This window comes from Molothrus aeneus, chromosome 16 (genome assembly GCF_037042795.1).
Source record: "Molothrus aeneus isolate 106 chromosome 16, BPBGC_Maene_1.0, whole genome shotgun sequence".
Lineage (NCBI taxonomy): Eukaryota > Metazoa > Chordata > Aves > Passeriformes > Icteridae > Molothrus > Molothrus aeneus.
In genome coordinates, this window is record NC_089661.1 from 7,669,180 (window position 1) to 7,696,555 (window position 27,376).

A 27,376-nucleotide genomic window follows, 5' to 3' on the forward strand; every position below is an offset into this window, starting at 1 on the left:
ACATAAACTCTTGTTTCTTTTTCTGCATAGTCCTATCTCTGCTTTTGGCTTGCAGATGGATTTGCAGTAGATAAAGCTAAAATTTTAATGTAAAATCTGTTCAGCATCTCTATTCATGTTGCACCAAGGGTGTTGTGCACAGTCCTGTATATGGCTGTGCAGTCAGACTGCTGTATCTGGCTGATTAACAAGGACTTGTGCTTTGGCACTTGATGTAGCATGGGCGAATTATATTGTCCCATCTTTTAGTAACGGACTTTAGCTCTCCCAGCATAGAATCCAAGCATACAGTCTGCTTTCCAGAAGGGCATTTGCTTGAGGCACAACATGGAATCTTCCTTTCTTAGGACAAAACCTAAAACCTCCTGTGCCCTCAACTAAGACCCTTGTGACATGGTCTGTACCTGATCTTTGTACTGCTCTGCTTGCTTCCTCTCGTCCTCCACCTGCAGCAGTGCATCCTTCAGCTTCTTGTCCTTCTGGCGCAGCGTCTTGGCCGCTGCCTGCTTGTCTCTGCAATGACAGGGCAGAGTTTGGTGATGTGGAAGCTTTGTGCTCTCCACCTGCCTTGGGCTTGTGGTTCATGAAATCAGCACCAAGGACCCCTATGTTAAAGGTCTTACTGAATTTAACAGGTGAATTTGAATTCTAAGGAAAACTTTAATGCATATTCTTCTGAGCAAAACAGAACCAAATATATGTCTTTGCTGTATGCTAGAAGTGCTCCAGGAGATGTGTTCTGAAACACAAGGTGATTTCCTGAAGGAATAATCCAACAATGGCACAATGTGTTATGGCAATTAATCTAGCAGAGTCATAGGGCAGTTACTCTAAAATGTAGGGGAGCAGATCCTTGCCTATGGTACCAGTAGAACTCTTCAGCAATAAAAAATGGGTCTTAATCAGAAACTGTAGCAACTCCAGTTACTTGCCATATGTCTCAGAAATGTTAAGTGAGAGACTTTACCAAGTTTAGTGGCACTGAGAGCCTGCTGACACAAATCCTGCTTGCCTTTGCTTATTTTCTGTCTCATTAACTGGAACAATAAATGGACAGTGGTGCCCTTGGGAGACCAGTACCTGGCTTCCTGTTCCAATTGCTCTTCGAGAGAAGAAATTTTGGCCTCCAGAGCAGCAATTGTGGCTTTGAATTTGTTCTTCACAGCTCCCTCCATCTCCTGCAGCTTGCTCTTTAGCTCTTTGTTCTGCCTCTCCAGTTGCTGCCGAGCGTTTTCGTTCTTCTGTGCAGTTGAGCGCTCTGTTGCCAGCTCATTGTTCAGCTGCTCTGCCTGCAAGGAGGGAAGGGATGCTCTCACAAGTGTTGCATGCTTTCAGACAAATGACAGGTGGCAATTTGGGAAGGCAATGCTCCAGATATTCAGAACCACAAGTAGCTTTTGCTGGAATATGAACAGAAAGTGCCATGTGCTGGAATGAGCTGTACCTGCTGTACTGCTTTCCTCATGCGGTCACCCATTGCCTCTATGTTGCCTTGCTCCTCTTCCAGCTCTTCCTCCAGTTGAGCAATTCTTGCCTCCAGGCGCCGTTTCTCATCCTGAAGGCTTGTCCTGGAAATTTAAATTTGAAAAGTGAGTAGTTCTGGCTCTGACCATATGTTATGATTGTATTGTGAACTGCCAATAATTCAGAAAAGAACTAGATATTTCAATGGAAGTAGTCATATGTGTGCATGTTGTCTTGTCAAGGGCAGATGGCTGTTGGGAACAGAGCAAAACTTCTCTTGGCAGCATTAGCAGCACATTCAGAGCCTTGTGTGTAATTTGGTGTATTCCTACCTTCCAGAGGCAGCACTTGCAAGTTCCTCTGCCATCTCATCTTTCTCCTGGTCTGCTTGTTTGCGAGCTCTTTCTGCAGCAGCCAGGTCCTAGAGAAATGGAAAAAGCAGCATAGTAAGGAAATGAGTAAATGTTCAAATAGTTATAGCATGATTCAGAGGACTGTAAATTTTCTAAAGCTGGTATGAGATGGGTTGTCTTGTTAACAGAATAAATTCTTGTCATGTCATAAATCCTAGGGAAGTACAATGAAATGCACTTTATCCAGCCTGTGAGCGGGTTTCTATTTTATTTGTTTTAGTCACAAGATGGCCATTTAATACAGGTAGGAATAATAGCACTAAGCCCTCAAGAATTTATTGCTATTGAAAACAATTTGTGTTGGATCATACAGTTCATTTCCCTTTAACGCTGGCGATTTGTACCTTCTTCCAAGGTGATTTTTTTCAGCTCAATCTGACTGTGCTCAGATGTAAATCCAACAGCTTTAGTGGAGTGTGTGGAAAACATGGAACTTGTTACAAGTTCAGTCCCTAAGACCTGTTAGATGACTTCACTGCCAGTTCTGTTTTGCTACTGAAAGCCATGTGTAATCTCCTTCATTCTGCTCTAGGTTTCCCACTTTACCTCCTGAAGCTGCAGGAGTTCTGCTTCCAGACTTTTTGCTTTCTTCTCATTTTCTCTGGCTGTAGAAAATATTTCTTCTCTGGCAGCCCGTGCATCATCCAGCTCTCGTTGGTAGTCCTTCATCTGAGCCTTGTTGAAAAGAATAACAAAGTTGTTACAATTTCAGTTGGAAGAAATGTGGATGGAACAGAACACATGCAGTTACATTGTGATAATGCTGCTGAAGTTATATTTTCTGCAGAGATCTGGTAGCACATGTTGGAAAGATCTGAAATGCTATCCATGGTGGGCAATGCTTCCACTTGAACCCTGCATCTTTTGTAATGCCTGTTGTCCTCTGAATATTTGAGTACATGTAGAGTCTTAATGTTTCTGATTAAGAAAATTTTTGTTGTTTAGTTGTTAGCATGTGACAGAACAGTTGATATGGAGGTTTAAAATATAAACAGGAACATGATAATTCAGAGACAACCTGATTTCTGAACAGGCTCAAGAGTCAAGTGTTAGAATCCAGATTGAAGCCCTGAAACAGATTTTATCTTATAGTCCTTTCTCTTCATGTGAATCTTTGTTTTCCTCCATATGGGTAAGTTAGAAGCATGAAATTTAAGATTTTAATCATTTGCCCTGTGAATTTTTCCACTGTCATTCAAACTGAGCATTCAAATACTGATATTTGAATGTGGCAGTTTAGTGAAAAATCCCCTTCTGACCAATCATCTGTAATGGCATCAAGCTCACAGATGTCACCTAACTTCTGTATTGTGGCTGTATAAGATACAGCAGTGGGAAAAACTGTCTTTTTGGGGTTACTTACCTGTAATTTGCGAAGCTGTTTGATGGCTTCTTCCCGACCTTTGTTGGCAGAGTCAGCCTGGCTCTCCAGGTCTTTAACATCCATCTCCAGCTTCTTCTTGGCAGCAGCTGCCAGGGCACGTTGCTTCCGCTCATCTTCCAGTTCAGTTTCATATTCATGGAGCTAAACATTAAGGAAAACAAGTTCAGTTTAGCAAAGTCCTTGGGGACTCCTAAACACTATGTCTAATAGTGTATACAGACCCCATATCTCTGTTAACTGTGACTTCCCTGGCAGTTAAAACAGATTTCCATTTTGTCCCAAAATTAAAGGTTTTTGAAAGGACTCAGCAATTTGGGTCCTGTATTCATGGAAATGTGTGTGTTATACAAGATGATGACTACAGCAGTTATCCTTGCTGTCACAAACACTTTTATACAAATAAGTTTTATTCTGTTTTCATCTCCAGTGCTTTTGTATGCATTCAGTGTACCTTGGGAAGGCAGATCTATTAGAAATTGTCTTTTTTCACTTGCACTGAGAATACAGGGAAGGTGGTTCTGACTGTCAGAAATAGCAATTCATATGTTTTATACTATATTGATTGTAGAGTGAAATAGCTACATTTGTTGGTAACTGTGCATCTGCCTTCTTTAGTACAATAACCTTTATTTTTCTTCTTTTTTTTTTTTTAATCACCATGTTCAAGACAATGTAATGCTTTTTTTTTCATTATAGTTAGTGAGGTGCTTTAATAATGGCGCTAGGCTGGGGCCTTTCAGCTGGCTTGTTAGATATTTACAAAGGCAGTAGTTGGGAATGGTACCTGTCTGAGGAGCTGTCTTTTCTTCTCCTCATTCTGTTCATCTCTGGCTTGTAAATCTCTTTCAAACTGGCCTTTCAGAGCCTGCATATTAACTTCCAACCTGAGTTTGGCATCTTCTGCAGCCTGTAGCTCATCCTCTAGCTCTTCTAATTGTGTCTTCATCTCTTCTACTTGCTGTTCAAGGGTCCGTTTAGATTTCTCCAATTCATGGACCTTTCAAGCAATGAGAATTTAATAGACTTGTTATGAGAAATAAGAGTAATTCTAATTATTCACAGTATACCTGCAGTGTAGGCCACATTTGAAACTATCAGGTGTGGACAATGAATCATCTAATTTACACTGAAAATGCTAAATTAGTTTTATTTTGTACTTGAAAAACTGTCTGAAAATGATAAGATTTTCTTTATTCCAATCTTTTGTTTTTCATCTAGTCAAATATCATAATTTAATTTATTTAGTATTAGAAGTAATATAATCATATATCTGTAATAAAAGAAGTGGTTGACAATGCAGAAGTGGAAATTTGCTGTAGTTATATAAGTAAATATAAGCCAGGTGGCAAAGTCAAATATAACTAATAAAATAAGATTTGCAGAGTTTACCATTTCAAAGAAGTGTAATAAACTAATACATTATTTAGAAATCAGTTAGAATCTTCTTCATGCTTGAAGTTATGTTAAAAATAAACATAGCCTACAGTTACTTTGCCAAGTCCCTTGAAAGTTTGGACACAAATGGAAAAACCTTTGAATTTTTTATGAAATATCTGATCTTGCTGAATGGATTTGTGTGCTGCAGAGAATTTCCCACACTGGAAACAATTATATCTTCTTTTTGCTGCTATTTTAAGTTATTGTTGTGGAGATTGTTCTAAGGCCAAAACTTACATTCTTGCCAACATCATCTTTGGAGCTAACAAGATCTTCCATTTCAGCTTTCAACATTTTGTTTGTTCTCTCCAGTTCTTCTTTGGCTTCCAAAGCCTCTTCAAGTGCTCGAGCCAAGGACAGAGCCTTTGTTTCCTTTTCTCTAGCTTCAGCTTCTGCTCTGTCCCTTTCATCTGCATATTTTGAGGAGATGTTCTTCTCTTCAGCCAGCATCTGTGAAAAGGTAGTGTTAATACAGGAGGTCATTAGTAACAGGCTTTTCTACTGCAGCTGTTTTGTCAGTTGTTAATGACAGAGAAGAATCTCTGCTTTTGATAAAGGTACATAAATACAAAATTAACCATTTCTTGTATAATTAAATTTTAGTTAATTTTTTTGTCCCTGTGTCCCAGTGGGACACACAGCAAGGGAGAATCTGAAGTCCATACCTGATCAAACTTCTTCTGTTTCTTCTCCAGGTTAGAGACCAGCTGACGCTGGTTGTCCAAGTCCACCACCAGGTCATCCAGCTCCTGCTGGAGTCTGTTCTTGGTTTTTTCCAGTTTGTCATAAGAAGCAGCCTTTTCCTCAAACTGTTGTGTGAGACTTTCAATTTCTTTCTGAAGTTTCTTTTTGCCTTCTTCCATGAACTCTACTGTGGTGGTAAATTCCTGTATCTTCTTCTTAGAGTCAGAGAGCTGAAATTTGAATTCAGAGGACAAATCTTTGTAGCTGTGACAACAAAACTTGGCAGAGAGACAAAAACTTGGCCAGAAGACAGCCAAGACCTGAAGCTTTTCTAGTCTGACCTGTGTGAACTTGGTGACAGTTACCTATCACCCAGCCTTCATAAAATGAGGCAGGGCACAGACTTAGGATGCACATAGAGGCCTTATGTGCAAGACTATGTGTGGGAGATCCTTCCATTTGTACCTGCCCTAGGGATGACATTTTAAAGGACAGGGGGACTGCTGCCTGCATCGTGGAGCACCACTGGTGCCATCTGGGCTAACAGCACAAATTCCCTGAAGGTCTGTGTGCTGTGCCAGGATAATTCTACAGATCCTCTGCAACCGCCAACACAGCTCTCAGTGATGGAGCTAATGATTTCATCATGGCACTGATACCTGTATTGTCAGTGTTGAAATATGTCTCTCCACATTTTGTTTTGCTTCTATTTCTTCATCCAACTGCTCCTGCAAGCTGTTCTTGTCATCCTCCAACTGGCGGAGCTTGGTGGACACATTGAGCTTCTGCCGCGTTTCTTCCTGAAGCAGCTCCTGCAGTCACCACATCAATTGGCAAGGCAGTCATTAGTTTAGGTCTTTTTATTGTGCAATTTGTGAATATTGTAGGTGAGTTGATCTTGGATGCAAATTTACCTGTGTATCTTGTAGCTGAGATCCTAAGGCTGCAACATCTTTGGTCAATTTGATATTTTTGCTTTCTGCTTCATTGAGCAAACTGGTGACATTTTCAACCTCCACCTGTGAGATGCCACAGAGAATAAATAAACTCAGTTATTTTGCAAAGCTTCAACATCTTCCTTAAACTTTAGTTTCCTTGGGTTTGTCTGAAATCTTATCTAATGCCATTTTTGCCTAGTTTACCATAGTATTTATTATTCTATATCTAGTCATATTCATAAAGCAATAAAAGTATGTTCCTTGCAATGAATTGCAAAGGAGAATGGGGATTTTTGTTGGATTTTCCTTCCTGTTCCCAAGCTTGACAGAAGTTGATGCATTTGATTATATTTTCTTATTTATCCACCAGCTTAAAATAAAGCAAAGCTTACTGCAGCTATGAACAAGATGTAACAATAAGCTTGATTACTATATCTGGACATTGAACATCTACCAGAGAACCTTTTAAAATGATCTTTAGTTATTTCTTAAACTGTAGCTAAGTGAGCATTCTCCTTTTGTTGTCATCTTTTCTGAGCACACGTGTTTAATAAGCTGTCTAATACATTTCCAAAAGCCACACACCTGTCAATCTTCCCCACCACCCAGAAATGAACAAACAGAAAGAAACTGTCAGATCTGCATCATGGTCACTGGAACAGTGATGGCATTACAGACTGCAGCACACACAGAGGGGTGGTGAGACTAAAAGCTCCCAGTTCCATGAGATGGAGTGGTTGTAGTTGATTAATTGTGTGATAATTGAGGTAGGAGTTTAAGGTGACAAGAAATGAGCATTTTGGCTGCAGGGCCATAATTCTTCTAGATAAACTGGGCTTCTCAGTCCCACGGTGTCACAGCAAAGCATCAAACTCCTTCCTACCTGTAATTTATGGACTTTTTCATTGAGTTCTGTCCGAACACGCTCTCCCTCAGTGTATTTGGACTGTAAATCCTGCAGCTGTACTTCCAGCTTCTTCTTCTTGTGCTCCACATCTTGTTTGGCCTGATTCAGGCTCCTGACTTCATTAGCCAGATCAGCATTGTCTTTCTCCAGTGACTGTTTGGCCTTATCCAAGTTTGCTTTAGCCTACAAGCATGTGAAGAAGTGAATAAAGATGATTTACAAGAGAAAATTGTGTTATCTAGGAGGTGGTTTTCAATGAGATGGGTTTCTGTTTACCCGTTTAAATTGTTCCAGCTGCTCTGTGAGCTCTTCCACAGCCTGAGTGTGTTTTTGCCTCATCTCCTGGACCTGGGCTTCATGGGTTCGAGTTTCCTCCTCCAGGGCTCTCTTCAGCACTGTGACCTCCTGCTCACGCTTTGCTCTGGAAGGTGACACATATCAGTGGAGCAGCAGCAGCAAAGAGCATCCCAGCCCTACTGCAATGCCAGTGTACTGAGCTTGGGGACATTCCTTTATGCCCCTTGTGCTACATATCCATACCTGAGCTCCTGCTGGGTGGCTGTGGTATCCAAAGTATCCTCAAGCTCTGTCTTAAGAGCCTCCAGCTCTTCACCGAGATCTCTCTTTTGCTTTTCTGCTTTGTTTCTTGCAGCTTTTTCAGACTCCAAGTCTTCCTGGAGATCAGAAATTACAGATTCCAATTCACGGATTTTCTTCAGGGCATTGTTCTTCTGAGTAGTTTCATCTTCAAGCCTTTTTGAAAAAAGAACATTTCATTTTAGAAATTTAAAAAAGTAATAACTATTTCTCTTTGAGGAAGTCAGTATATACTGAAGATTTATAAGTTCTGTGCAAGAAAGTGCCAAAGAAAGGGAGACTGATGCAAAAAAAAGATCAGACAGCTGTACTTTAGCTGGATGCAATGTCTGGAGATGCTAATCAGTTGATTCAGCAAGTTTTGGTGGAGTGTTTTCCCTCTTAAATTTATAAAAAAAAAATCCACTGAGATTCTGGAGTGGTTCAAGATCAGGCTCTTAATTAATTTTTGCCTGTTGCCACTGAAGTAGATTGTTACATTTCATCATACTTGACAGCACTGCCCTTGCCTATGGGAAGAGGAGTTTTCATTGATAGCTGAGGGTAATTTAATAAAATAGATTATTTGTCTGTGGACAAGCAATAGCATAATTACTTGTCACAAAAGGACATTTGGAAAATGGGGAAGCACAGGGAGGGGATGAACTGAGAGATGAGATTCATGGCTGGAGCTTCTCAGTGTCTGAGAAGGGGCAAGATAAGTTCCAGCCTAGGCTTTCCACCATGGGCAGACCCAGGAGTGAGTACCTGGCCAGAGCAGCCTGCAGCTCTTCCTCCTTCTTGGCCAGTTGTGCCTTCAGGTCAGCAATTTGTGCCTGGAGCTCTGCAATCTGCTCATGTAGATCATTTGCCTCCCCTTCCAGCTTCCTCTTAGCTTTGTCCAGTTCTTGTCTGCTCTTCTCTTCCTTCTTCAGGCGCACTGGAAAAGGAGGGATTTTGGTCACCAGACTGTGGTAGTGCCAGGAGTCCTTGGCAGTACCACAGTCCTGATCTCAAACTCAGGCAACAAATGGTTCTGGTCTCCAGTGTGGCCATGCATTTAACTACAGGTCACTGTGTTTTTGGAGCAACATGTAATGCCTTATTTCTAGCCATCCTGAAGAATAATTTCTTTATCTTTCTCCAACATAAGCATTTTTTCCCCTCATTTTTCTCTCTACTATTTTATATATAAGGAATAAAAGATTTCTGTTGTTTGGCACTGTGGGGATTTGGTGATTATCACCAAACTGGGTTCAGCATAAAAAATTTGGAAATACCCCACACATTTTTAAAAAGTTGTCTCCAGATTGTTGAGGTTTTTTTGTTCTGTGCCAAGGAAAAAGAAGAAATTCTCCAAAACCCCCAATAGACTATTGTTCATGTTACCTTCAAGTTCAGAAATCATGGATTCATGTTTGTTCTTGAGCTTTGTAAGATTTTTGGCTTTTTCTTCTTCTTCTGCAAGATTTGTTGTTAGATCACTTATTCTTTCCTCAAGTTGTTTTCTTTCCTTAAGAAAAATAAAATATTTCTGTTAACAAACATGTCTGTCATTGGTGATCAAAAATCAACTCTTTGCCAACCAAAAATGTCCAAGAGACTGTCCTATTATGCTGTATTTCTTGAGATTGTAGTGATACATTTCAATTTTTCAGTTACAGAGGAGCTATGGAGGGCTCTCTATGACTTCTATGTTCTCTAAGCTGCTGCTCTCAGATTCTTGTGCTCTCTCTGATGGCTGCTAAGTACAGAGCCCAGTTTACAGGAGCAATCCCTTTTAAAAAGTACTGGAAGACATTCTTACCTTCCAGTTTTAATCATGAAGTTTTGTTGAAAGTAGTTGCAAACCAAGAGAATTATTTAGTCTGCTTTTGGATAAGAAGACACGTATTTCACTGATTGTGCATGACTGCTGTAAATATTTTGCTTGAAAATATTGTTGCTACAGCAGGTCTCAGAGTAGTTTTACATGATTTTGGATTGTTTAAATGAGCACAGGAAAATTATCAGAAATGCATTTGATACAGGCAGGACTGATGGTCTGGTGTAACTGTGCATCCATGAGATTAGATAGTCAAGAGTGTTCCTAGTGTTCTAGTGGAAGAGAAGGTTTTCTCTCAACTTTCACTATTTTCAGAGTAAGAAGTGGACCTAGAACTCACCTTGCTTAGCTTGTTATTCTGATCTTCCATTACCAGAATATCATCTTCCATTTTCTTTATCTTGCTATCTGCTGCTACTTTTTCAAGTTGCAGTTTCTGCCTTGCAGCTTCTTCTTCTTCCAGCTGTTCCTCAAGGTCCTTTAAGGGGGAAAGAGAAACCCACAAAACATGAATTCTAGAAATAAAATACTACTTCTACAGTTCTTAAGAAATGCTTAATGCTTATTACTGCATGTTGTAAACTTTGTTGTTTTTGTAAAGAACTAGACAATCTGTAATACTTGACAACATAGAAGGAAAGATTTTTAATGTTTTAGAGAAAATATTAGGGTTGAGATAAGGAAGAGAACTCTGGAGGAAAGAGCATCAATTGATTGTCCTTCAGTAGCACAGATATATATCCTACAGCAAGCACTGTCCTAGGATCTGAGGTTTTCCTGTCTCTGTTGTGTCCCAGTGAGATCCAAGTTATTTGTCACTTATGTCTCCTTACCAGCATTTGTTGTTGCATCTTTTTCTTCTCTGCCTGCAGCTGCTGGCTGCGCTCCTCCTCCTCCTCAATTCTGGCTTCCATCTCATGCAGGACCTCTTCCAGCTCTTGTTTCTTAGCAGCTAAACGGACTCTCATCTCCTCAGCCTCAGCATACAGCTCAGTTTCTGCCTGAAGCTGCTCTGCCAGGAGGTTCTTCTCTTCAACAAGCTGCACAAATAAAATGGAGAGGAAGGTAAGCTTGGAGTGCAAGTTGGTTGTTTTCCTGGACACTCCTGGGGTACAGGCAGGCAGCTCCACCACACATTCTTGTGTGGAATTTGGGCCTTTACTGAAGGGGCTGGGAGCTTGTCTGCACTGACCTTCTGCTCTGGACCATTGCTATGAATACAATCATGAGTGCAAAGGAGAGAGACACCTTTATTATAACAGTTTCTAGACATGGTAAAAGAACAGCTAGTGTTTCCCAGCAGCTCAGGGCTGTAAATCACCTGTGCGTGTTTCTGTTCCAGCTCCTTCAATTCACTCTCTGCTTTTTGTTGTCTTTCCTTAGTTTTTTGTAGCTCTTCATCCTTGGCCTGCATTTCTTCCTCTTGGCGGGTGACTTGCAGCAGTGGTTTCACCTGGAAATGGAAGGGTTTTTAAAGCATGTTTCCTGTCAGTACTTGTGTTGCTGAGCATGGACTCAAGGGCTGACTGGCACTAATGGTAGTGCTGTCATTGCTCAAGACTGGACAGATACTGTCCAGCCAAGCTTGATGGGAACATCTTTAAATCCCCAAGCCTCAGCAGTGTTGCTCTTGGCTGTCTCTGTGTTAATTCCAGGGGCCTTGTGAGCACCTCTGCCTCTGATAGTGTCACTTTTGAAATGTGTCCAGGCTTATTTTCATCCCTTGATAAGGTACAAAAGTTACATCTGCATAGAAAGGCAATGTGCACACACAGCTGTGTGTTACTGCCTGTTTCTGGTTGCAGAGGAGATTGTTATCAATCCAAGTAGGAAAAGATTTCTGAATCCAAACTGAAGGCCATTCTTGAAACACCCGAGCCTCTTTAATAGGAAAATAGACTTAATTTGCATGGATTCCTAGCAGGAAGATGTCCAGTGTCCCAGTTAGGAATTCCCAAGCTATTTGGTTCCCCATAGATACATCACTCTGGATGTTTGGAAAATTCCATTTTACTCAGTGTTCTCATTATCCATCCCTGTGAAATTATTTCATGTTGTGGCAATTAAAAAAGTCTCCAAGCATGCAAATGAATTTCTGCCTTTTTATGAATTTCTGCCTAACTAGATTGTTTTCTTCTCAAGTTAGAACCAACTTTAATGTTAGTGGCGTTATAGAACTATCAGGGTATCTCTAACCCCAAATTTTGTGAAACTAATGAGGCTCTTGCCACCAGCTGCAATGGGCTTTGGAACAAGGAGTGTCCCTGAAAAGATGTACCTTGATATCATGTGCATTTCTTTTCTTTTGGAAAACTGAGGAGAGATTTACTGATAGCAGTCACTCACTTTAGTAAACAGTCTCCACCACTGCCAGTTCCTCAGCTTCAGGTAGGCAGCACAATTTCTTTGGATAACCTTCATTGCAGTCAACTGTTGCTGTCTCTTGGCAAAGGCTCTGTGATTAAAAACACAAAACAAATTGGTTCAGTCTGAGAATAGAAGGTGTTTGCAAGGTACACACATTAAGCAAAGAAACTCTGGCATGAGAGTCTGCTGATGAGCCACATGGTTTGGGGAGTCTGGCACAAATTCTTTTGTTGCTTTAACAGTGCCTGTGCTTTCCTGAGGAAGGGTGATAACTCTGGTTAGCTGTCTGATATTTTGTTTTGGTTTTTGGCTGTTTGCATTCCAGGGGTAGGCACAGATGTATAGATCTAGTTCTGGGTGTGAACACCTTTCCAGAGTACACAGGCACGCAGATCTTGCACTGATTATCATTCTTGAGGCATAATTCTTTGTCTGGCAATTTGAAAGCCTTGATAGTATACAGAAAAAAAAGGCATTATTGTTGATAGTTTTGTGGTGTACATTAACTGAGATCATGCTAGATGATCAGTGCTCCACATTGAAGCTGTGGAAGAAATTATTTTATGTTTTATAGATGCCAGGGGTGCTGCTACTTGTAGTGCATATGACTCCAGTAACAGCTTAGAATGCTCCTTTCCTGCTGGTATAAACACAGAGATGCTTAAATGATGGTCATTGTCTCAGCTTATTGTACAGAGGGGTGTGAGCAGCCTCACAGTGTAACTGCTTCCCAGTAATTACACTGATCAGCCTTTTCTGGGCTGGAGGTGAAACCTTCATTGGCCACAAGTTTTAATGCAATATAACTAATAATGAAATGTCTCAGTATCTTCAGTTTGTTATATGGAACACTAAAGGACCCTGCAGATACTTTGCTGCAGAAAACATACTATTTGTCAGCATATTTTCTTACTTTCTTGCTAGGTAGCCTCGGGACATAGCCTGGAAGGTTATAATAACATCTGTGATCTTCAGGTCTCTCTCTTCTTCCAGGTGAGCCAGAACACCAGTTCTGAAGAAGATTTTACTCTGTCCAATTCTGTACAAGTTGGGATCAAGCTCTAGTGCTTTTATCTGGAGGAAAACAGGGATATTTTTTAACTCCAGTGCTGAGGTTTAGGATACTAAAAATCACTTCTCATTTCTGTTCAGTCTCAATGCTTTTATGTAAAAAGCATAGGCCTGATTATAATAGGATCAAAAATGCTTTCCTCACCATGAGTATGCAAGCCTGCTTCCCATCCATGAATCCTTTAGGAATGGCATTTGCAGCAAGAATTTCATATCTGCCAAAAGATGCTTATGTTAGGGAGGCTGAAACACACTGGGTGGTTTGGTACAGACAGACAGACAGACAGAGAGGAGTACAGCCCTGCTAAGGGCAGAGCTGGGGCTGAGCGCTCGTACCGCTGGCGGAACTCCTGGAAGACGATCCTGTTGGGGAATCCCTGGCGGCAGATGCGGATCCCTTCCAGGACACCATTGCAGCGCAGCTGCTCCAGCACTAAATGGGCATCAAGCTTGCCAGACTAAAAAGGGGACAGAAGGTATTTTTAACACAGATTTACAAAAATGTTACCATCCATGTGTTTGTGTTTGAAGACATTGTTCAGCTGTGCCACGTGCAGCGAGCAGCTCGACAGGAGTAACGTGGCGGTAGTCTGAAAACCGAGCATCTGAAACTTACCCTTTTTTCATGATTTGGAATGATGCAGCGGACAAAGTTGGGGTTGGTGTTCCTCAGGGTGGTCATCAGTTTGGTCAGCTGCTCCTTGTAGAGCTGTCCAACAGTACGGAACATGCCTTTCTTGGTTTTTGAGGCACTGGGGAGTGAGCTTTCACTACTCATCTTGGCCATTTGGTCCAGCCCAACAATACGGTCCACTGAAATAGAAAAAGAAGAATGGAACAGTTTAAATAAACTCTCCTTGCCTCACATCACACTCGTCACTGCCATGGTTACGCTGCAGATTGCCAAAGAGGACAGGTATATTTTTTATGCAATAGAAGCATTCTGACAAATGTACTAGAAGTCCTTCTGGGTAAATAGTCTACTTCTGTCAAAGATGAAAATGTGGATTTTGTTAAGTAGTGACAGAATGGAGCAACTGAATACCTAGAATATATTTTATTATCTCCGTGAATTAAATACAACTCCACAGAACTTACATGAAAGCCTTCATAAAACCTAACAATAACCTCTGCTAAGTGAGGTCTACAATTTTACACGTTCAGCAACATTTTAACAGTGTAATGAATAATTTTTATGTTGTTGCTGAATAATATTAAGGAAATTTTTTGGTAGTGCTTAAAACTCTCTAATGAATTTTTTCATTAATGATGTCTTTAGAACACATTATTCTTATGTCTTAGCTCAGTCTCTTCTATGCCTATCACATTCACACTTGTGTGCTACCAGCAAGGGATGGCTGTCAAAAAGTTGTGGTAGGAGTTTCTCCCTTTAAACCCCATCAGTGATTTAGATTTGTGATTCATACCATCCTTCCAAAGGTCTGCTACAAATTTGTCTGAAGACTGGTTCAGCAGAGAAGTCACATTGTCGTTTAGTGGATCCATGTTCTTTGTCAGCCAGGCAGTTGCATTGTAGGTAACCTGCAGGAAACAGTGAGTGCTACATCAAAAATTTGTTCTTGATAAGAAATCTGGAGTGTCCAAGAAAACAGGGCACTGTATTAACACAAAATAAGACAAATAATGTGCAAAGGTTTCTAGGGTTGAGGGCTGAGTATTTATTCTCACATGTACTGATGTCTTTAAAAAGTCTGCTTGCTAGAAAAGGTTACAAATTACTTGGATTTTCAATAACCTCAGTGATGGTAATTTTTGTTTTCTTGTGAGCTTAGCACAACCATGATTTGCAAATCTTTTTTCATGTGTTGTGTAATTAAAACACTTAATAAGCACATTTCATAATTAAAGCTATGTCTCATCAATGCAAGTACCAGAATGTTTCTCTTTGATCCTTTGGGTATCAAAGAACCAAAGTTCCCTAAGTCAAAATAGCTCAATCTGTACCTTTCCTGCATAGTGCATTATACAGAATTCTGTTTTGTCCTTGAGTTGCTTGGGCTTCTGGAATTTGGGATGGTTGCCTTGTTCTTGAATTAGTTTCTCCACAAAGGATGTGTCAGTAGCCTTGGGGAACCAGCACTCTTCATCCAGCAGAGCCAGGACACCGGGAGGGTTGGTCTGCAATGGAAGCAGTATGAGATCAGAATCATCACAAGCAGAGGCACAGACAGAGCACCACCTTCCTCACCCCTGAGGTTCCAGATCCTTCCAGGAAATAAAGGATCTCTTGTTGTACTGACACATAACTGATACCTCTGGAGTATCCCACCCACAGAGAGAGAGAATCTTACTGGTCTTTCGATCAGCTCGATGCAAGGTTGCAGGTCCAGGCCAAAGTCAATGAAATTCCATTCAATGCCCTCTCGCTGGTATTCCTCTTGCTCCAATATAAACATTGTGTGGTTGAAAAGCTGCTGAAGTTTCTCATTAGTGTAGTTGATGCACAGCTGCTCAAATGAATTGATCTGTGAAGAGGAAAGCAGTGAATTTGTAACATTAGAAAGAGACCTTCAAGACTGAACTTAAATGACAAGATGGTATTTGCTATTTTGTGTTTCTTTTTGCATATTAAAATAATTAAAATTTAAGGATCTATATGAGTTTAGTCAGCTTGTGTTCCACAGTACATACCTCAAAAATCTCAAATCCAGCAATGTCGAGGATCCCCAAGAAAGAAGCTCCTTGTCTTTTTGTTTTATCGAGAGCTTTGTTCACGCGAGCCAGGATCCAACGGAACAGACGCTCAAATTTTGCCTTGGCCAAAGCTTCTATGGCAAAGTCTGCCTAGAAAAGGTCAGAGGAGATTGTAAATGAAAGAAGAAACCCACATTACTGTTAATTTCTGTAGAAATGAGACAGAAAATTAATGTTTCCCTTTAGACAAGATGTAAGGAGAAATAGAAATGGGAAAAGGGAGAAGAGCTTCAGGAGGGCTGAGCAGAGAGCATGTGGTACCTGCTCTTTGGTCTGAGCTTTCTGGACAACATCTCGTCCAACCTTGATCCTTGGGGTCAGAATAGATCTTGTGAAATCTGTCACATTAATTCCCATCAGGTGGCACACTTTTTGTGCAGCTAGAATAAAAAAGTGAGATTTTATTTCAGACTGAATTGCATCTTAGCTGGTCAGTAAGTGTGAATATGAGTAGCTCAGCAGGTATGCAGAGTTATTTATCTTCCTCTATTGTACATACAAGAAATGACACCATAAAAGGAAGATTTGTGATCCAAGCAACAAATTCACCATTCATCAATTTATGGATTCAAGATTACTAGAAAAGGTAATGATAACTGAGCTGATTTTAAGCATGGTTTATATTTTAAAGCCTGAGAGCTACACAGATAATAGCAATTATATAAAAATATTGATAAAGAGTTGCTGTTTTATTAATTTCTTAATGTTAACTAAATTTTAAAGTGGAAAATCATACCAGTATCATCTGGCATAGAAGCTTGATCAGTGTTTCTCTCCTTCTTGAAGACAATATTACCCAGTTGTAGGACAGATGAAACAACTCTCAGAATAGCTGTAAGAGAAACAGATAACATAAATGAGGAACAGATTGGCCATGTTTTGAAAACTCTGTCCTCTGCAATAACATTCTAATGCCTCTGATAGTCTGTACCTCTCTGGAAAGAGTAAGGCTTGTTTTAAAGGCCTTAAAACTGGAGGAGTTTGAGAAGTGATTGAGCAAAAATCTCCACAATCTGTGCAGTGGAGCAAATGGGCCAGTCTGGGAACACCAGCACCTCAAGCTAAGTTATGCTGGCTCCCCAGGCAGATCCCCACATCTCAGGAATTTCTCTCCCACTCACAGTGCCTGTAGCATCCTCCCTGCTCAGTCACTCAAGAGTCTTTGAAATAAAAAATAAAATCTGAATTACCAGCAGCTTCAAAAATGTGTGGCACTTCTGAATGTCCAGTTATTCAGGGACATGGGGATATTTAGTTGTGTAACTAGAATCAAATGTATACATGTCTTTAAATGGATGAATGTCAAAATCCAGAAAAGGTATTTATTAATGTTTGATAACTAAAATATACATAAATGTGATGCCACCTAATCTCAGGCAGTAAAATCTACTGATATGTTACAGATGAGGTTGTATTGATTTGAGGACTTCTATTTATTTATCTGTAAATTTATCTAATTTATACAGTAGAAGAATATTGTCCTAATGGGCTTCTTTTTTAGAGCATGAAGTCAGAGGGGTTCAGACAGCAAAAGAATGATTCCTGTTGCTGCAGTGGAGAATGCTGCTGTCCATGGCAGTACTGCCAGGAGAGCAGAGCAGTGTGCACCAGCACCATCATCCAGACTGAGCAAGGCTGGGGATTTGCTCAGCTGAGGGATCTGCCCTTCTGCTGCTGCAGCTGCTGCAAGCTTCAGCAATGGGAGGACGCTGCTTTTGCCACCAGGTGTCACTTGGGACATGGCAATTTGCATCTGACAGCCCTGCACACTGCCAGCAGCACTGAGAGGTAAAAGCTGTGCAGGTGGATGTCTCTGGCAGGCCCACATTTTCAAAACAGTTTAACTGTTGTTTCATCCCCTTTGGTTTTATTTCTCTTTTTTCTGAATCAGTGAGTACATATGAGCTATTTGAGCCTGTTCTATTTCCTTCAAAAACAAATCAGATTATTTTGGAACTTTTTCATGCTAGTTGGAAAGTTCTGAACAATGGCTTTAAATGGTCATTACTGTTGATAGAGCTGGCTTAGATAGTAATCTCTTTTTGGATATGTAGGGGGTTCCAATGAGAAATATTCCCTTTCATAAACACAAATTAGCTTTGCAGAGTGATTATTCTGGACAGAATTAACCTCTGCATCTGCATCTCTATGTGGTGTCACTTGAAGATGTAAATGTTGAATACAGTGTTGACAACAATTCTCACATGTCTGCTCCTCATCAGTAAAGCCCATAATTTTCATGGCTTCCAAGGTCTCCTGGAACATTTCATCATCTTGTTGAGAAGGAATAGGCACATAGCCACTGGATAGAAAGGTGTAATTGTTGAAGCCTTCCAGCAACAAATCATCTAAAAAGAAGAAGAAAAGCTTTATTTAAGAGCATTTACTTAATGCTCTTGGTTCATTAATTCTCCTAAGGAACAACAGAAAAAAAAACCCCAAAATTATCACCAAAGGAAAAAGCTGCTCGTATGAGGAGTTTAGTGTTTTGTCAAATATTTTCAAAATAACTATTTAGCAACTATTTTGATGGTATTAATTTTCTAGTTTTCATTAGTGACTGGAGAACATCCCTGCACTTTGGGACAATTTTGTTTCCTATGGATTCAAATCTGAGCCATTCTTCCCCAAATCCTTTTATTGAGTGCCATATGTAACCTACTCAGAATTGTGCCTCTCCCTGTGGGGATTCATAGCCCATAATAATAAGAATGGAACAAGGTAACAACCAAAGTGGGCCAAACTAACAGACTGTTCAAACCTATTCTATGACCAACAGCAGATTCTTAGGTAAGGAACATAAAAGCCAGGGGAAATATGGAATAACCCATTGCTTTTTACATTCTTTAGCAACAAATTATTTAGGGAAATATGTCATATTTGAACCATGATGTTCCCATACATCTGGAGCTGTGCCTTTCACAGTGTAATAACATACTGTGGCAAAGACATTCTCTTAATTTATTTTAAAACAATGAGCTGATATTCTTGTTGGAACCCCCAATCTCTTTTGTGTAAAGCAATTAATAACTCTTTCCAATTTATCTTGATATTATTCAGGATGGGATCTGAATGGGTCTACATCTCCTGTAAATTAAAATATCTTGTAAACTACAAACAACCTGCCTCAAACAGGTCTCAAACAGGTGGACATGAATTGATGCTTCCTTCTAATTCACTTGAAAAAATTGTTTTCTCTAGCTAAAATACATAGCTATTTCTATTGCATTTATTTATAGTAAGGATTGAATGACATGTAATTACGGAAATTAAGATAAATACTTAGGCAAGCCATTGCTTAGACTATTCAATGAGATGAGAGAATCATTAGTAAGGCACTTACTTCTCATCTGTTCAGAAGCTCCAGCAATCAAATAGTAAAAGATGTGAAATGTTCTTTCATCTTTAGCCTGACGAATTGCACGGGATTTTTCAAGCAAATCTGTTTGTAAAGTGTGTTAAAAAATCAATAACATGATTCAGTCCTTTCTTAATTGTGCCATCAGCCTCAGAACCATCAATAGCATTGTTGAAATATTTGCCATGTACTTGTCTAACATGAATATGTGTCTAATTCTGTGGCAGGAGCTCTGGTATTGTTATAATGCTTACCACAATAAGCAGATCAATCTCCTACTTGCTGTTGCAGGGTAAATGCTGGTAATCATGGCAGTAAGCAAAATAGACCAGAATTATTCTAAAATCCACGATCTGAAACTAATAGTCACAATATAACTCATACCACTTTGAAAATGAAGCAGCAATATAATTCTTTCAACATATGGTGGGGCTGCTAGAAAAAAAGAGTTCTTGAGGTGAGTACTGTAGGTATAAAAGCAATAAAATCAAGTTATATTTATGGACCATTTTTGTGACTATAAGCTAATAAAAATGAAGTTATCAATAATGTAAGTATTTCGATACCAGTCAGTGATTCACTCTTTAAAAGCTAAAGTGCTGTAGAGTAAACTTCAGTTAAGATCAAAAATGTTAAAATGTTAATGATTTTTTCTGAAGATCAGTTATTGAAATAAGAGCAGAATGATAAACTGTTTGTTGCTTGATGCTACACTCAAGGGATAAGGTACTTCTTTATAGCTGCATCATTTTTTCTCATTTATTGGAGCAAGAAGCTCTTTCTATATGCAAAGATGAGCAGTGCAACACTGAGGAAAGCACCTGCATATTAATATGTTCATTAAAATATACTAGCTCATAAACATACCAAGGGAACAGGCAACATACCTGACAAGTAAGGTCAGACTGAGCCTGAATTTCTCAGTCCACTTTCCCTGAAAAAACACATCGAGGTTATTGATACACAGCTCACTGCTCTGGGTGTGTCATTTGACACAGCAGTTAGTATTTAGCATCCTGGCAAGACAAGTCCTCTGGACACAAAAATGTCCCTTGTCACTGCCTTGGGTATGGGGTGTCCAGTTCCTGAAGCTGTATTTGGGGAATAGCTCCCTTTCCTATAGCTGAGAAAACAGCCCTGGAAACAAAACTGAGAGCAGGACAGAAGCTGATATCAGCACAAACGGGGCCACTTCGCTCCCTCTTTGTTTATAGCAGCCTCAGCAGTGTTTGCCTTTCTTAGACATGCAGTGAGCTTGTTTATGTGCCTTCCTCCCAGCCTGGTGCAGCTCACTGCGAAGGATACAAGTTTCTATGTTTGCTCCCACAATGTAGCCCGTCACGTCGAAGTTGATGCGGATGAATTTGCCCTGTGAATGAAAAGAAGATCTAAATTGTGCTGTTCTTTCAGGAAGTGCCAGGTTTTCCAATATTAGCCAGTATTTAGCCTGTTCCATAAGATGTGTACACCACCCTCCCTGGAATAACATGCTTGACTCCCACCTGCTGGGGTGACCTGTGGAACAGCCTGCAAGGAAGTGACCTTCTCTGATATTCCCTCTGTACAGGTTCCCCCACATTTTGTTCAGGCACTTGAGGGAAAGGGGTTCTCCCTACTGGACTAGGCTTTGGAAGCAGGGGTTGGATAATATCTTTGTTCTACTTGGATTTCCACGAGGTCAGTGAGGGAACAGGGTTGGATCTGTGAAACTCTCTCTGCTAAAGTTGACCCACATGGACCCACAGACCGAACTGCATTTCTCCTACTTACAAATCTGGAGGAGTTGTCATTCTTCACAGTTTTGGCATTTCCAAAAGCTTCAAGAATAGGGTTTGCCTGGAGAAGCTGTTTTTCCAGCTCACCCTAAAATTCATTCAGAAGCAGTTAACACTAAAATTCGTAATTACTTAGTTGAAACTAACACTCAGAGAAAGGCAGAGAGAGGTGAAATCTAATTTAAGTCTCTAATTTTTTTTTTTTTGCTGAATACTGCATTTCATGTGGATTTGTTTTCATTCTCTATTAAACTTTGTGTTTAGGTATTTGTGCAATTAACTGCTGCCCTGTATACATGACCCTTTTCCAGCCTTGTTGCCTGTGACAGATCAAACTCTATTAATCTGTTTAGCATCACGACTGGCCTTCTTTAAAAAAGGGACATTCAGTGTCAATTATTTTTTCCAGTTTAATATAATTTTTAGAGGGATATTCTTAAAGGATCCTCTAGCATGTCTTTTCCAAGTTAGTTTATTGAGACCCTTTGCTAGCAAATGACAATGTAATTAGAATAACTTGCTGAGAATAATTTTAATGTAATGCAGCACAAAGCTACAAAGCAGATTTTATCAGGTCTATTAATAATGATCCATGCAAGGCTATGTAGGTTAAATATGGAATTGCATTGATTTATTTCAAACTAGGATAATGAATTCTCATGCAAACACACAGTCTTCATATTATATTGTTAATTGTGGTTAGTAATTGCTAAGGAAACAAATCATGCAATGAAACAAGCATGCATTTAGTTCTATATATTTACCTAATCCTATTTCTAAGCAAACCAATGAAGTTGAAAAAATACTTTGCATATGTATACAGCTTGTCAAAACTTTTCATTCAGCTCTGTCCTATGAGATCACTTAGATTCACATTTACTTTGCCACACTATTCTTTGAGTACTACTCTGTAGTAATATGCATTATTTCAAATAACTCACCCTGAAAAGGAAAAAGTCCTTGATAGATAATAAGATATTATTTAAATAATTTTAAGTAGAAATTAAGGCAATATTTAATTTGAATCTATGGCATCTACAATAGAACCTTGTCTGTTAAAATGAGACAGACACCACCTGCTTCTACTGAGAACTGAACTATGCTATAGAGCTGGGGGTAAAACTTTGGCTCCAGCACTTTGTGCAGCTGTAAGTCCACCAGACTCCACAGAGCTGCCCATGCCAACCATGAAATAATTTTTATTTTCAGAGAAATTGTCAAAGGAACTACTAAATTAACTAAGGGTCAACACTGTCACAGCTAAAGTCTGAGAGGCAGCAGTCACAATGGGGCAAAAAAAGACTGCATGAAAGAAAATAAATCTCATTTGCTGGCACAAGAATGTGCCAGCAAACCTGCCTGTATTCCCAAAGCATTGCTATGTGTATGGCACACAGAGAGGAGGGCCTGTAACACACCTGCAGACAGGTGCTGCAGTGGGAATTGCTCTGGTACACGCCACAGCAGCAAGCTAAGAACATGCTAACTCTTGTGGTGGTGAACAGTTCTCAACAGTTACATGGAAATGGAAAATTCCAAGCAATAACAAATGGAAAGCATGCAGCCATACAAATCAAACACCGTGAGGTTTAGGAATTATTTCACAACAGTCCTAAAAACTTCAACCTGAAGCACAGAAAGCATTTGGGTATTTCATTCAGAAACTGCATTGTTAAATTTCAGGCTGAGTGGCTCTTCCAGGATTGTGGGAAATTTAATTCAAACTATGGCAATTTGAACACACACAGAGGTATAGAAGAGAGTGATATTTGAAAGATGACCCTGCCTGTGTCAGACCTCATTCTTTACCATGGGGCCTGACACAGTTAGGGTCGATTTGTGAGAGCATTTGGTGCTATTGTTGCTTTTTATCATATCATACAACATATTTCAACAAAATCTCTCTTAAATTTTTGGGGTGCAACAATAGCATGCAGATCTACACTCAGTGCCTTAAACACACATCAAACAGTCTAAGTTACTCACGTAGGCAAAAGATGGACCTTGCTGTGTTGAATAACATGGTATAAAACAAGTGTCAGTATAATTTCCATTAGACAGATATTTTTATTGTTTTTCCTGTATTAAAATAACCAGTACAGTTTCCATGCAAACAAACCAGGAATACAGATATGAACAATCTATTGCAGACATATCAAGGGTACAAATACCATTAACATACTTAGAGCATATTAACTGAAGAAAAGAAAAATCCTGAAGTAAAGAGATGGGATTTGGACCCAGTCCCAGGTTAGTCTCTAAGGACCAGACAAGGGCAAATATTTTTATGATAAATCTCTCATTCTTCTCTGGTGCATTTTGTTATTCATTATATTTTAATGACTGAAATTGCAGTGTCAGTAGTCCCAATCATTGAATTACTATTTGTCAGCATGATACAGAACAAATTAGACTTTTTCTCAGCTCCTCTCTGATGGATATTTGCCTTCAGGTCTGTCTCAGGGCAAATTTGGTCCTGAGACTTACATAATTCCCCAGAGCAGTCTGCAGTTAGGGATGGCTTTGGCACCTCAAGCTCATTTCCCCCAGCTACTGAGCAGGGACTCAATAGGAAGAAATTACTTTTTTTGCATAAACATTAAATATTAAACATTAGTCTTGGACTGTTTCCACTAAATTAAATCACAGATTTCTAGAAAATATGACTCAAAAGGACACCTACTCCCTCCCCTACTCCCAATTAGAATCCACTGTACATAAAATCCCAGTTATCTGTGGTGGAAGAGGGAGGGCTGCACACCTTGTGCTCTGCTGACACATGGGCAGGGGCAGCTGTGAGAATTTTACATTATTTCCCACTTCCCTAATAATTACTTATCTTGTACCCAATCTTGTATTTGTGACACAATGAAATGTTCTCCTGAATTAAGCCTGTTTTGTGATGAAAGTGAATTGCTTCATTTTTTTTGCAGAAGTTTTGAGTTACAATCAAAAGGCTGGAAATGATGTAGGACCTGGAGTTGTATCACTGAGAAGAGTAAAGACAGCTGAGAGCCTCAGCCATGGTAATGATCTCCAGGAACTGGGCAGGTACATGATTCAAAGTAAGAAAATTAACTTTAGTCTCTCAGGCAAGACTATTACACATTTTGAAGGAACAAAGCACTTAGAAAAAATTGTGCCTTTCAGAATTGTTACCTCTGACAGAGCAGTAAAAAAAAAAGACAAGTTTTCTACTGGGACTCTGCTAGTTGCTAAGAAAACTTACTAACAAATCCAATCAAAACTTTGGAAGTTTAAATGCTGGCCTACATTTTTGTGATGCAGTTGGACAATGTGTTAGTTACAGGCTTTCCCAAACTTCTCAGTTGGCAGAGGTCAAGGGTAAAACAAGGACCTGAGCCCTTGCAGACTTCAAGGCCTTCATGCTGGGATATAAATAGGTGCTATGCCTATGGAAAACTATGAATATTTCTGTGCTCCCTAAGTACATTCTGATTTGATGCCTAAGATGGTGTCAAACAAATTTTTTTCTTCCATAAACATAGGGCTGTGACGTAATTGGGTACTCTTAATTTGCCAGTGCTTGACAAGCCCCAGTCCCTGAGCTGCAGAGTGACCTCAGCACAGCCCCAGGGGCCTGGGGAGAGCTGGGGATGGAGGAGCTCACTTACAGTGACACTGGTGTCCTTCTTGCCCTTGTGTGATGAGGCGACAACAGCCAGGTACTGAATGACCTTCTTGGTGTTCTCTGTCTTGCCAGCACCAGATTCACCTCTGAGGGGAAAGAAAATAACACAAAAGAAGGTAGGTAACCAGTGGAGTCCTTCTGCCATGTACATAGTGTATAAAAACAGGGCTGGAAACTGCCCAGCTCGGTTCTCCTTTACCCCAGAGCAGCACCTCCCAACTGCACCTGACTTCAGCCTGCCAAGAATGCATTATCAGAGTTATATCTCTGTCCTGGTAGTATTTTGAGTGCACATTGGGCCATTTAAGGGAATTCTAAAACATGATGCATTTTTGAACAGCAGTTCATCTTGCTTTGGCAGCATCTGAACACTTATGAGAAGTGGAGTTGGCAGGGAGTCTGCTTATATTTTAAGATCAAAAAATACAACATTAACTATGATGTGATACAGCAGTAAAAGAAAACATCAGCAGTAATACAATGGTTTTCACTTCTGAATCTCTGGCATTAAGTCTCTGACTTGATCCTGCCTCATCTGAATTTTGTATTCAGATGCTCCTTGAATTCAGTGGGACAGGAATGGAACTGCCTGAGGTGTCCCTGCTCCCTGGGTAATAAGGGACATGGTGGGGATTTGTCTGACCAGCAGAACTGGCACCTCAGCTCTGCTCCATGCAGTGTCCCTTGGGAAGCAGGAAGGCAGTGGTAACTTTTTCTCTCTTGGAAGACTTCTAGATTAAGTTTATTAACAATTCTTAAACCCTCTCTTAAAGTAAAAGAGTGGTTTTCAAACTACAGGTTGACAGAGTCTTTTCTCAGTACAAATTCTGGCCAATTTTCCTCTCTAATTGTTACATTACATCATCTTATGCCTTTCAGATACCTCTGGCTCTGATGATTATATGCACAAAAATATTATTATACTGTCCTGCTTAGCAGTCAAAGTGGATGTGGATGTAACAAATGAGGTCTTCAACTGAGCTGGTGCTGTGAGGAGAGCAACCATCTAAGTTGGACCTCTTTTCCTTTGGATGTATAATAAAATGGATTTTAGAAAAATAAAAGAACAATACTTTCAAGAATCCCAGAGATATTTATCAGCTTTTTTGAGTCTGAAAGTGTTTAGCTGAATCCACTGCAGTTCTGCTTCTTTTCCTAATTAGGAAATACAGGAATTAATTTTCCCTACCAAAGGACCAGTGATAAATGGACATAAAAATATGGAGAAGTGCTGGACAGAACTTTCAATACAGAATTACATTGATATAAACCTTAGGAGACCAGAACCAATTCCTGCCTGAGGTACAACATGATAAGAACTGTTTCTTCTGGCTTTTAGTGTTTGAACCACAAATAAGTGAGATTAATAGATTCCTTTTCACAAGACCTGAGTTAATTTGCACAGTTTAGAGATTGGATTCATCTCTGTCTGGGCTTCAGTGCTTAAAACATTTCTATGTTTTATTGATAAAAATTAAGTGTCCTGGGAACAATTCCAAACCAAGCACACCAATTTGAAGACCTATGCATACAAACTTTTCAAATAAATCTACCTTACATCTTTGTTTCTTTGGAAAAAAAACAACCAAAACAACTTTCTTCAAACAAACCCTGGGCTTTGAACTATTCCATTTTATTAAGGGTTATTTGTAGTTCATCACATCATCATTGCATTTCCTTTCTCCCAGGGCAACAGTGCCCATCTTTTGGCTTTTCCCTGAATCCCTGTGAGTATTACCATATATGGCATCATTTTACTAGTAATTATCCCATCAAACTGTAATGCTCCTTAACTCTTTGCTTCTGCACAGGCTGAGGGCTTTCCTGTTTTCTGCAGACAGATTTTGAGGCTTTAACTTAATTTTGAAATAGACAATAAAAAAGTTCCTCAACGTGAAATAGAAAACACACAGAACCTCAACTGCTTTAGGTTAGATAGGAAGAAAGTCTCCAAGGTCAATAAGTAATGAAGAATAATGTCTCTAGCTGGTATTTTCAACATATCAGATCAGTCACAAACGTCCATGACAACAGGCATGTCTGACAAACAAGTGTCCATTTAACATTAGTAGCCCTGATACTCTGAAGGATGTATCACAGCCATATGATGTCTGATTTCAGTGTAAATGTAAATGTACCAATGAGGAGGAATGGCTAGGTCAGGTCAATGCCTCTAAATAGCAAGAAGTTTACCCAGGGAGACCCAGGAGGAGGAAAGTATGTGAATATCTTAGTTCACAGGTGGATGAAATTCTTCCTAGAGCTATTGAGTTGTAACAGAATTGGTCATCCAGAACAGGTTTTTCCTCTGCATCTGCCTTGAAATACTGTAATTTCTGAGGGAGCAGAAACAACTTTCATTGTGAGATGGTATGAGAAATCCTACCTGTTTTAAAATCTGCTTTCTCTCTTGAGCTCAGTGACTGAATTCCTAAAGATGGGTCTTTTTTCCTGCAGTTCTTTGCACCCAGCTCAGATAGCCAATGCAAAAAACCAGATCAAAAGCAAGTTGCACAGTTCTGAGCAGCCCAACAGCAGCACTTCAGCTACTTCCTATGCAAGTTTTCCTCCTAAGAAACTCTTTGGCTTTCCCAGACCAAAGGGCTCCACTAGGCTAACAGGCTTGCTCTGTTAAAAATACCATTCTCACAACGTGGGGTATAACTTCAACTTATCCTTCCTTCATTGCCAGTCATTGTTTTAGGACCTCAACATAGGATTTAAAGCACATAAACTCACATATGTAGTGCTCAGCTCTAATAAATTTTTTGTACCTCTTGAGCTACAAAATCCTCCATGACTCCATTACC

The 27,376-nt window shown here is 39.8% G+C and overlaps 1 protein-coding gene across 6 annotated transcripts in view; it reads right to left on the reverse strand.

Annotated features, from left to right (window-relative positions):
* The window catches only part of MYH11 (myosin heavy chain 11), a 47,633-nt gene that overhangs the window by 4,928 nt on the left and 15,329 nt on the right, over positions 1-27,376 (reverse strand). The window contains exons 4-39 of one of the 6 annotated variants that reach the window (XM_066560537.1): positions 24,550-24,652; positions 22,901-22,921; positions 20,910-21,002; positions 20,445-20,508; positions 19,125-19,223; positions 17,986-18,129; positions 16,518-16,613; positions 16,043-16,161; positions 15,719-15,871; positions 15,379-15,552; positions 15,032-15,205; positions 14,494-14,608; positions 13,683-13,879; positions 13,403-13,524; positions 13,212-13,281; positions 12,909-13,069; positions 11,975-12,083; positions 10,950-11,081; positions 10,462-10,668; positions 9,969-10,106; positions 9,193-9,316; positions 8,572-8,743; positions 7,768-7,980; positions 7,504-7,648; positions 7,204-7,410; positions 6,297-6,401; positions 6,042-6,194; positions 5,364-5,612; positions 4,936-5,148; positions 4,046-4,258; positions 3,241-3,402; positions 2,424-2,552; positions 1,797-1,885; positions 1,445-1,568; positions 1,081-1,289; positions 405-513 (exon numbers count right to left, since the gene is read on the reverse strand). In XM_066560537.1, coding sequence (XP_066416634.1) covers positions 405-513; positions 1,081-1,289; positions 1,445-1,568; positions 1,797-1,885; positions 2,424-2,552; positions 3,241-3,402; positions 4,046-4,258; positions 4,936-5,148; positions 5,364-5,612; positions 6,042-6,194; positions 6,297-6,401; positions 7,204-7,410; positions 7,504-7,648; positions 7,768-7,980; positions 8,572-8,743; positions 9,193-9,316; positions 9,969-10,106; positions 10,462-10,668; positions 10,950-11,081; positions 11,975-12,083; positions 12,909-13,069; positions 13,212-13,281; positions 13,403-13,524; positions 13,683-13,879; positions 14,494-14,608; positions 15,032-15,205; positions 15,379-15,552; positions 15,719-15,871; positions 16,043-16,161; positions 16,518-16,613; positions 17,986-18,129; positions 19,125-19,223; positions 20,445-20,508; positions 20,910-21,002; positions 22,901-22,921; positions 24,550-24,652 — 5,107 coding nt within the window. Of the gene's footprint in view, positions 1-404; positions 514-1,080; positions 1,290-1,444; positions 1,569-1,796; positions 1,886-2,423; positions 2,553-3,240; positions 3,403-4,045; positions 4,259-4,935; positions 5,149-5,363; positions 5,613-6,041; positions 6,195-6,296; positions 6,402-7,203; positions 7,411-7,503; positions 7,649-7,767; positions 7,981-8,571; positions 8,744-9,192; positions 9,317-9,968; positions 10,107-10,461; positions 10,669-10,949; positions 11,082-11,974; positions 12,084-12,908; positions 13,070-13,211; positions 13,282-13,402; positions 13,525-13,682; positions 13,928-14,415; positions 14,609-15,031; positions 15,206-15,378; positions 15,553-15,718; positions 15,872-16,042; positions 16,162-16,517; positions 16,614-17,985; positions 18,130-19,124; positions 19,224-20,444; positions 20,509-20,909; positions 21,003-22,711; positions 22,732-22,900; positions 22,922-23,675; positions 23,684-24,506; positions 24,653-27,376 lie in introns of all 6 variants that reach the window. The other 5 variants (XM_066560536.1, XM_066560535.1, XM_066560534.1 and 2 more) reach the window with 5 other exon arrangements.